Below are 10,397 nucleotides of genomic sequence, written 5' to 3' on the forward strand. Positions count from 1 at the left end.
TCTTCCCGCTGTTAGGCCTCTATGTGGCACTCTCACCTTTTTTTGTTGTTTTTTTGTTAAATCACCGTTGATCTTGTGAGGATAGGTAGAAATTGATATGTGTGTCCATATTTACCAACGAGGAAACAGGTTCAAGAAGCACAAGCAACTGACCCATGGTTGCCACCCAGGCACCAGCAGAGGTCCGGACCCTCTGTACTCAGAGCAGGGCCAGGCCTCTGCTCCAGAAGACCTCAGCTGGTCTTGAATTTCCTGATAAGCGGGACCAAGGAAAGGTGATCGGGGTCTCCTGGAAGGTAGAGCCAGTCTTTAGTGATGCTTGGCCTCCTGCCTACCTGTCCTGTCTTAGCCATCCTTTGAGGTCACTGCAAATGCCCAGGCCTTCAAGAAGAGAGGGAAGAAGGTCCATTTTTCAGTCAATAGCATCTAAAAGTATCTGAAATTGGATCCGAGTCAGGAATTCTGGACTCCACACTTTGCAGAGTCTCCAGTGTTTAGGGGAGTCCCTTTCACTCTAGGCCCCAATTTGCCCACATGGTGGAGTAGTGACTCTTGTCTGTCCATATGCTCTAAGGAACTCTTTTTCTTTCTTTCTTTCTTTCTTTTTTTTTTTTCTTTTTTTTTTTTTTGGTACTGGGAAATCAAACCCAGGCGCATTCTACTTCTGAGCTGCACACCCTGTCCTTTTTATTATTGTTGTTCTGAAATAGGGTGTTACTAAGTTGTAGAGGGTCTCACTGAGTTGCTGAGGCTGGTCTCAAACCTACAATTTCCTGTCTCAGTTTCCCAAGCATTGGGATTACATTATTACATTGGGAACTCTTTTTTTTTTTTTTTTTTTTGTACTGAGGATTGAACCCAGGGGCATTCTACCTCTGAACTAACTACACCTCCAACCCTTCTTTAACTTTTTGTTTTGAAACAGTCTCACTAGATTGCTGAGCATCTAAGTTACTAAGGCTAATTTCAAACCTGTAATCCTCCTATCTCAGCCTCCAAAGTACTGAGATTGCAGGCATGTGCTGCCACATCTGGCTGGAACTCAAGTCTTACTCAGATACACTCACCCCCCCACCCCCAAGCTGAGCCAGGCACGGTGGCACACACATGTAATCCCAGCATTTGGGAGGTTGAGACAGGAGGATCATGGTTTGAGGACAGCCTCAGCCACTACTTAGGCCCTTTGCAACTCAGTGAGACCCTGTTTCAAAATAAAGAATAAAAAATGGGCTGAGGGTGTAGCTCAGAGGTTGGTAGAATGCCCCTAGATTCCATCCCCAGTACCACCCCCCAAAAAAAATCCCCTTGTTTACCTTTTCTTGCCTAAAATGTGCCTGACAAGCCCCTTGCTTATCATGTTCCTGCTTAACCCAGCTCTAACAACCCAGCTAACTCCCCTTCATAGCCCCCAGCGATGGCTAGCCACCACTTCCCCCCTCCCACAGAGTCTCCCCTTACACAACCTCTATAAGCTTCTGGGCTGTAAGTGGACACAGGCTCCAACTTTCTGGAGCTCCCTCTCTACAGGTTTTAGCCCAATAAAGTCTGTTCTGCTATTGAGCTGTCTCCCGTCTCCTTCCCCTGAACCCTTCAGCGAGGCTCATGCCAGCTGGTGTGGGCTGCCTCCTATTTTTTTTTCCCCCATGGCGGTACTGGGTATTGAACCCAGGGGAATTCTACTTCCAAACTACACCCCAGCCCTATTTTTTATTCTTTATTTTGAAACAGGGTCTTACTGAGTTGCAAAGGACCTCACTAAGTAGCTTGAACCATGAGCCTCCTGTCTCAGCCTCCCAAATTCTGGGATTACAGGCGTGCACCACCATGCCCGGCTGGCGCCTCCTCTTCTGAGAGAGGCCTTCACACCTCCCTTGACTGCCCTCCCTCTTCAGGGAGGACTCATAAAGGGAAACTGGTCCCAGGCCGGAGGGATGGGACATTGTCTGGTTAGAGGCCTCATAGGAAACAGAGTCTTTAGGTCTCCGTGTTGATGGAACTTGATGCTTTACTGAAGTGAGAGGTGTGCCCTAGGGAGGAGGGGTCAGTGCCAGGATGAGCTGGCCAGTGCCACGTGATGCCAACCCCAGCAAAGCAGCCTGGTCCCGGCCCATTCTCAGCCATGCCAGTCTCTGACTCTGTCTCCTCACTTCGCGGGCTCTTCTCAGGGTTGTTAGGCTTCGATGGCCCCGAGGGCACTTCCCAGAGACCTCAGCAGCAGAAAACATAGCTAAGAAATGGCACAGTCCACAGCTAGGCTTGGAGTCCCCTGAGCCCAGCAGCGATTGGCCGGCTCAGTCTGGCGAGGGCAGGTAGGGCCGGGGGTCTCCAGGGAAGGGCAGGGCAGGCACCCGGTTGTAGTGGGCCATGAGAAAGATGCCAGCAGTGCCACAGATGAAGAGCAAGACCATGGCCAGAAAGCAGACGCGGTCCAGCACTCGGCCCACCAGGAACCACTCCTCGTTCCCCTGAGGGCGGGTGCGGGGCAGGAGGTGACCAGGTGGCACCCCGCCTGCCCCACTCCCTCTCCTCTCCTTGGGCCTCCATTTTCCACTTCTTGGGCCCTTTTCATGTCTGCCCTGGCTCCACCCTGTCTTTTCCCCACCCGCAGCCCTGTCCCAGACACCCCACTCGTGGCCGGTACTCATGCCCCCACGCCCTCCCTGGATGCGGCTTACACTGTCAAAGTGACTCTGCTGGTGCCGGGCGCGGGCCATGAGGTTGCAGGCGTCCACGCAGGCCTGGATGGCCGGGGCGGCCTGCTTCAGGCTGCCACAGAACTCCGGGCTCTGCCCCGGCTCCAGGCCTTTCTCTGATGGGGAGAGAGGTAAGATGGAGAAGAAAAAGGCAGAGAAGATCTTCTGTCTCCGGAGACCCCAGCTCCTCTCCCCAGCTTGGACACTCGGTCATCCCTCATCTCCTCCTCCAGCTCCCCATCCAGAGTTGCTGATCCGGAGGGTCCTGGTCTCCCCTGCCCCAGGCCTCACCTAGCTTCTCCAATGCTGCCCTCACCAGCCCGTTGCGCTGCCGCTGCCGGAAGAGGAGTTCACTGCGAGGCAGGCGGAGCGCCACCTCCTCCCCAGTCACGAGGGGCCACCCCGAGCAGGAGCCATTCTGGAGCCGGGGCCGGGCGTCCTGCGTGGTGGCCGGGGCCAGCGGGCGAATGTGCATCCGCAGCAGCTGGGGCAGGAGCTGCAGGAACACCTGCAGAGGGGCTGCTGTGAGCTAGCTCGGGTAGCCGGGCTTGGGAGCCGAAGCCACGGGTGCGTGCGAAGGGCTCGTGCTGCTGGGGCCTGGAGTCTGCACATCAGGGGCAGTGACTTGGTCCTGATGCAGCTCGACTCTTCTGGACGTGGAACCTGGGGTCCCGGACTTTGCGATCCCAGAATCACCAGGATGCTTGTCACAGACACACAGATTCCTGCCCACCCCACCCGCTGCTATTCTGGCTTGTGATGCCTGAGGCAGGCCTGGGAATCTGCAGTTGTAAGAAGGGACCCACAGACTCTAGAATACTCCACAGTCCGCCTGCGTGACCTTGGGTGAGCTACTTGACCGCTCTGTGCTCCAGATTCCTCATCTGGCAAATAAAAATGAAACTAATACTCACTGAGCGGGCTTTACGAAGATTACAAAATTAACAGACAAAATCTCTCTGGCATCCAGAAAGCACCGATTGTTGTTGTTTTGTGGTACGGGGGATGGAACTCAGGGACATTCTACCTCCGAGCTACACCCCCAGCCCTACTTTTTATTCTTTATTTTTTAATTTTTATCTTTTTGGTGGTACTGGGGATGGAACCATTCTATCTCCAGACTACACTCCCAGACCTATTTTTTATTTTATTTGGAAACAGGGTCTCAAGTCAGTGCGGCTGGCTTCGAACCTGCACGACCCTCCTGTCTCCGCCTCCCAGGTGTGGGGATTACAAGTGTGCGACACCACGCCCAGCCTTATTCTTTATTTTGAGACAGGGTCTCACTAAGTTGTGAAAGGCCTCACTAAGTAGCTGAGGCTGGCCACAAACCTATGATGATCCTCCTGTCTCAGCCTCCTAAGTACTGGGATTACACGCGTGCATGCCCGGCAACACCAAGCGTTATTGTCGTCCACTGGGGCACATACTGGAAGGTACACAGGCTGGGTTGGCTGCTGAGTGTAGCAGGCCAGGGGAGGAATATGGCCGGGAGGAGCTCGAGGGTGGCCCGAGGGGTGGCTGGGTGGGGCCTTGCCTTTCGGACCCCGCGGGCCATGGAGTGCGTGTGTGGGGACCTCAGGGACACGTTGAGCACGACCACAGCATTCACCACAATGAGGATGGTCACCACCATGAGGAACGTCAGGTACCTGTGGGCGTCAGAGCAGCCGTAAGCACCCCGTTCCCAGCTGCCCCCCCCCGCCCACTCGCGGCTCACTGGCAGGTGGAGGACCCGCAGGAGGGAGGCCTAGGGTGGGGAGGGGGACAGGTGAGAGCGTCAGGGGCAGCCTTACTTGCTGATGAGCGGCACGGCCTGCGAGGTCTCAGGCACCTTCTTGGCCACGAGGAAGAGGAAGACGGTTTGGGCCAGGAGCACATTGATGGCCACTGTGCACTTCTGGCCGCCCGCTGCCGGTGACCGAGAGGCCCTCAGAGCAGGTCTCCAACTCCTCCCCACCCACACCCTCAGAGCAGCCACCTCACCCACAAGGAGCCCACCGCCCGCCTCCCCGTGACTCTCCGTACTGCTGGCCTGGGCCGTGACTCCCCTCGCCCCGGTACCCTTGGCAGGAAGGAAGTAGATGAGGATGGCCACGGAGGAGATGAGCACGCAGGGGGCGATGATGTTGATGACATAGAAGAGGGGCTTGCGCTGGATGAGCAGGTAGAACACCACCTTCTGGTGACCAGCCGCCTCGGCGGGCGCTGCAGGGTCCAGCAGCATCTTGGCCGGCCGGTGCTGGATGGCCCACTCCCCGTTCTCTGCAGGTAGGTGAGCAGGGGCAGGCACAGAAGGTGTGCCTTGGGCAGACCTGCAGCCCAGGGACCCAGTCCGGGGGCAGTAAGGAGCATCACTGGAGGGGGGGGACACCATTCCAGGCATGAAAATGGGGCGGGAGATCTGATGTCATCCCCTCCTTCCAAAATTGGAGTATCATCAAGAAAAGTCAGAGCTTCACTGTCTTCTTCTTTTTCTTTTTTATTTTTTTGCAGTAATGGGGATGGAACCCAGGGGCATTCTACCTCTGAGCTACACCCCCAGCCCTATTTTTTATTCTTTATTTTGAAACAGGGTCTCACTGAGTTGCAGAGGGCCTCACTAAGTAGTAGCTGAGGCTGTCCTCGAACTGCAATCCTCCTGTCTCAGCCTCCCAAATGCTGGGATTAAAAGCGTGCACCATCACGCCCGGCTTCACTGGCTTTTAAAAAAAAAGTGTTCTATGATTTGCTTAAGTTCTCACATTGAGTTGCATGGGAGGGGCACAGCCTTGGCCTGGCCTTGTCCCCAGAGCAGCATCTGGCAGGGCCCCTGGATGGGCGTTACCTGTGAAGGCCTCGGGGTCAATGAAAATCCACTCGATGGTTTGCCCGTCTTCCTGACTCAGCTGCAGGTTGATCTCACTGGTGCTGTAGGTCTGAGACCTGGGGTCACACAAGGAAGGAGAGTAAACTGGAGCCCCCTGCCAGCAGATTAGGCCACAGATTAGGCCACCTGTGGGCATTTGGCTTCAAACACTGCAGCCCCACCCACACTTCTGAGCTCTCCACAGTGCCCTGGTGGTGAGGTGGGAGGGTAGGGACGGGTCTGGGGGGACATGGGCTCTTTGGGGACCAGGCTGTTTGAATCTAAAGGCTTGGAGGCTGCCACTCAGGGCTGTGGCCTGGCCAAGGGGCCCAGGGTCACTCTGTTTGTCCTTTCTACTACTGCCAATGACTATAAGGTAGAAAATCCATGTCTGACGGGAGAGGACCTCTGGGGTCTGATTATAGAGGGACCTTCCTACTAGGTTTCCCTTTAAGATACAGGAAAAGCCCCCCAGTGGGGGAGGACCTGAGATTCAGTCCCCAGATGTGGTTGGCTCCTCCCCCTGGTAGCCCCGTCCCTGGCGGCTGGCCGGAGCGTGGATGGCGGGGTCTGTTCTCACCCACCCAACCCAGACATTCATTTCTCCCTGGGACCCGGCTGGAAAACTGAGGCAGAAAGGAGGATGAGTGAGGCAAGAGGGACTGGTGCCTTTGAGCGTCGCTGCCTGAGATGGTACCGAGCCTGGGAGAGAGGAGTCGGCCCTGCCGCTGGTCCCCCCCCACTGCGGTTCTTTAAGTCCCCACCCCATCAGCGGCCTCACTGGAAGACGAGGGAGCAGTTCTGCCAGTCGAAGGGGAAGTAGGTGACGGAGATGGAGCAGGAGGAGCGGAAGATGGCGGGCGGCAGCCAGTAGATGCAGCCATCCGGAGACACCAGCACGTTGCAGTAGAGGGCCACCTCGAAGACACCGTCCACACTGCGTGCACAGGCCAGCTCGTGGGCTCAGACCGCACAGCAGCCCTCTGCCCTGCGTGGAGAGAAGCCGGGACGCTCCCCCAGCCCTAACAGGTCCTGTCCCGCCCCAGCCACCTCCCTGCCTCCCCACCCCACAGGCTCCACCTCCTAATCTCTGCTCCTCTTCCTCTGTGATACAATAATAATCATTAATAATAATAATAATAATAATAATAATAGCCAGGTGTGGTGGCACATGCTTGTAATCCCAGCATTTGGGAGGCTGAGACAGGATCGTGGTTCAAGGACAGCCTCAGCTACTTAGTGAGGCCCTCAGCAACTCAGTGAGACTGTTTCAAAATGAAGAATAAAAAATAGGGCTGGGGCTGTAGCTTGGTGGTAGAATGTCCCTGGCTTCCATCCCTAGTACCGCACACACGCAAAATAACAACAGCACTGATACTGTCTAATACTGTTAAGCGCTTGGGCTGTGCCTGACCCTGAGCCAAGCACTTTCTGTGCCTGTCCTGGCGAGTCCTGACAGCTCTGTTGAGGCTGTGCACCACCCACTCCGGAGTTACAGGAGTGCACCCCCCACCCCAGGAGTGGAGTCAAGTCCGCTGGCCCTGGGGAGAAGCCCTCAGGACCCGCCGCCTCCCATTGTGCCTGCTCGGTGCCCCCCCCCCCCAGCCTCCCTGTTCTGTTGAGTCCTGACCCTGGACCCCTGGGCCCCCACCCAGGCCGCGCCTTCTCACTTGTTCTCCAACACGATGTCCGGCCGCCACACCATGGTGGACGGCACCCTCAGCACCCACAGGCCTCCGTAGTCGCTGGGGTCCCAGCGCAGGCGGTAGTCACACCATTGCTGTGGGGGTGGGGGGAGGCGCTTGCCAGGAATGGAAGGATAGCAGTGGGGGGCACAGCTCGGGGGGCCTGGGGTGGCCCGGAAGACACAGCAGGGCAGCAGGGCCGCGGCCTCTTACCATCTCGATCCAGACGTTGGTGGTGAGGGCCTCCTCTCGCTCGTTCTAGGGGTGCAGAATGAAGAGCGGGCCCTTGTGCCTTCCCTTCCCGGGTTCTAGTCCCGTGGGCCGTGGATGGAACAAGAGGGCCCCAGATTCTTGAGCAGTACCTTCTCAATCGTGGGGTTTCCTGGGCCCCAGCACCCAAGGGCTCCTCTTCCCTCCTCTCCCCAGCAGCCCCCAGCCCAGCCCGGCCTCCTCCCTCCATGGCTCACCAGGGAGATGAGGTTGGTGAGGGTGAGCTTCAGGCTGACGTTGACCACGTCCGAGTCCTGTTCTGCTGGCCGCAGGTGGGGCTCATAGCTGCGCATCAAGTCGGCAAGCAGGCGGGCCTCCTGGTTCAGGCCCTGGACCCCTGCAACAGACAGCCAGAGCCCCCATAGCCCACCAGACCTCCATCCCCTGAGGCCTCGAATCCCGCTGTGCCCTCCCCGACCCCGATCCCCTTGTGTCACACCGAGGTGGATGGCCAGCAGGGGTAGGAGGAGCAGTGGCCGCAGGCCCCCGTGCATGGTGCCTCTGCGCTCTCAGTGACCCGGTGGGACGGCAGCTCCCCAGGTCCAGGGCAGAGGGAGCGATGGGCTGGGGTGTCATGTGACAGCTTGCACTCCCACCCGGCAGGGCCAGGCCAGCAGCTGTCCAACCACAGCATCGTCAGCTGTCCCAGGATGCGCACAATGCCTGGCTCAGGTTACCTGGGCCTGGAGGGAGAGGGGCCAGGGAAGGACCCGCCAGCCCAACCTCAAGCACAGTTGGCCCAGCCCGAAGCCTGTTTTCAGCTGGGGGCTCAGGACAGGGCCAGATGGGTGTCGGGGAGAAGGAGCCGAGGCCGTAGGGCCCCCTCTTCCTGCTCTCCCAGGGCAGGGTCTGGGAAGGTGAGGAGGCTCTTGGGCAGGCATCAGGTTCTCCATTGAGGTGTGAGGACCCCAAGTCAGCCACCTTCCTGGGCCACTCCACTGGGCTGAGAGAGAGGGTAAAATAAGATACCCAGGGCCCACGGGCTTTGACGGCTCAGTGAAGCCACACTCAGGTCCTCCTGTGTCCTGAGAGGCCCAACAAACTGTGGAATTAGGGGGGCAGAGGAGGAGCTGGAACTTGGGGTTCTTGTGACTAGGACTGCTCCTATCTATCTCGAGGCTCCTCCGTGGGGCCTCAATATTGATTAAATCGTCCAATGGACTCCGGAGGCCCCTGCATGGGGTAGGCTCAGCACCAGCCTGGGGAAACCCAGGGCGTGCCCACGCCACTGTGGGTACTCTTGGTTCACGGGGACAGGCAGGCTGTATGAAGAGAGGCAGATGAGGGGAGGGAAAGAAAGGCTGGAGAAAGAAGAAGGGAGAGGAGAAGGGAAAGAAAGACTGGAGTCGAGCCCCATCTACCTTGTGGTTTGTGGTTAGAAAGGGCGGGGCTGAAGCTGCTCTGGGAGCTGGGATCTGTTTCGGGCTGTGGCCAAGCGCCAGCCACCTGCCTGCGACATCTATTCCTAGCAGATGGGTCAGCGTGTCTGTCCATGGGCAGGAAGAAAAACGCAGAAGCCCATAAGTGCCTCTACTTCCCCAGCTGCCTCGGCCTCTTGGGGACTCCTCCAAGTCCCCGAACGGAAGTGTAGGAAGTCCCCTACCCCAGCAGATGGTGTCTGCCTGCGGCACTTCAAGTTGTGTGCGTGTTACTAGGTATTGAACGCAGAGGCATTCCACCTCCGAGCTACACCCCCAGCCCGATTTTATTTCTTATTTGGAAACAGGCTCTCACTAGGTTAATGAGAGCCTCACTACTTACCTAGGCTGTCCTCGAACCCATGATCCTCTTATCTCAGCCTTCCAAGTACAGGGATTACAGGTGTGTGCCACCATGCCCGGCTGCTTCAAGTTCTTTGTTGTTGTTGGTATTGGTGATTGAAGCTGGGGGTGTTCTACCACTGAGTTATACTCCCAGCCCCTTCCCTCCCTCCCTCTCTTTCTCCTCCTTTCCTTCCTTCCTTCCTTCCTTTCTTCCATCCTTCCTTGGAATGGAAACCGGGGACATTCTACCTCTGAGCTCCAACCCTACCGTATCATCCATCCATTCATTCATTCATTTTATTTTTATGGTACTGGGGTTGGAACTCAGAGGCACTCTATCTTCAAGCCACACCCCCAGCCTTATTTATTTATTTATTTATTTATTTTTTTGTGGGGGTCTGGGGATGGAACCCAGGGGCATTCGATCTCCGAGCTACACTCTGCCCTTTTTTTTTTATTCTTTATTTTGAAACAGGGTTTCACTAAGTAGCTGAGGCTGTCTGGGAGCCACGATCCTCTGGTTTCCGCCTCCCGAATGCTGGAATTACAAGCGTGCGTCACCATGCCTAGTTTATTCTTTTATTTTGAAATAGGGTCTCACTAATTTGTGGACGTCCTCACTAAACTGCAGAGGCTGGCCACAAACCTGTGACCCCCCCCCACCTCAGCCTCCAAGTACTGGGATTACAAGTATGTGCCACCATGCCTAGCTTTTATTCTTTATTTTGAAATAGGTCTCACTAAGTTGCAGAGGGTCTCACTAAGTAGCTGAGGCTGGCCGTGAACTTGCGGTCTTCCTGTCTCAGCCTTCCATAGTTTTTTTTTTTTTTTTTTTCTTTTTTCTTTTGAAACAGGGTCTTGCTAAGTCATTGAGAGTCTTGCAAAGTAGCTGAGGCTGGCCTTGGGCCTGTGATCCTCCTGTCCCAGCCTCCCAAATACTGAGATTACAGGCACACACTACCACGCTCACTTATGTAGGACACTTCAATATGCACTTACACGGAGTCATGTTCTGTCCCCAGAGACCCAAGGGAGTTTGGCTCAGCACCCAGCCCCCTACAGGGCCACAGGTTCCTCCCGTCCTGCCGGGACTCTGTGGGTGGGGGAGGGAGGCCGTGGCGGCACCTGCCATCTCTGC

At 56.4% G+C, this 10,397-nt stretch overlaps 1 protein-coding gene across 1 annotated transcript; it reads right to left on the reverse strand.

Annotated features, from left to right (window-relative positions):
* Nucleotides 1-2,291: 2,291 nt before the first annotated feature.
* CHRNG (cholinergic receptor nicotinic gamma subunit) lies at nucleotides 2,292-7,990 on the reverse strand (the record flags this gene model as incomplete). Its single annotated transcript, XM_080689835.1, has 12 exons — nucleotides 2,292-2,465; nucleotides 2,676-2,809; nucleotides 2,985-3,201; nucleotides 4,231-4,345; nucleotides 4,490-4,604; nucleotides 4,758-4,958; nucleotides 5,521-5,618; nucleotides 6,323-6,478; nucleotides 7,212-7,321; nucleotides 7,440-7,484; nucleotides 7,694-7,833; nucleotides 7,936-7,990. 12 exons carry the CDS (start codon nucleotides 7,988-7,990, stop codon nucleotides 2,292-2,294), a joined length of 1,560 nt encoding a protein of 519 aa, XP_080545961.1.
* Between the last annotated feature and the right edge of the window lie 2,407 nt (nucleotides 7,991-10,397).

The sequence above is a fragment of the Muscardinus avellanarius genome, assembly GCF_963383645.1.
Source record: "Muscardinus avellanarius genome assembly, chromosome: 2".
Taxonomy (NCBI): domain Eukaryota; kingdom Metazoa; phylum Chordata; class Mammalia; order Rodentia; family Gliridae; genus Muscardinus; species Muscardinus avellanarius.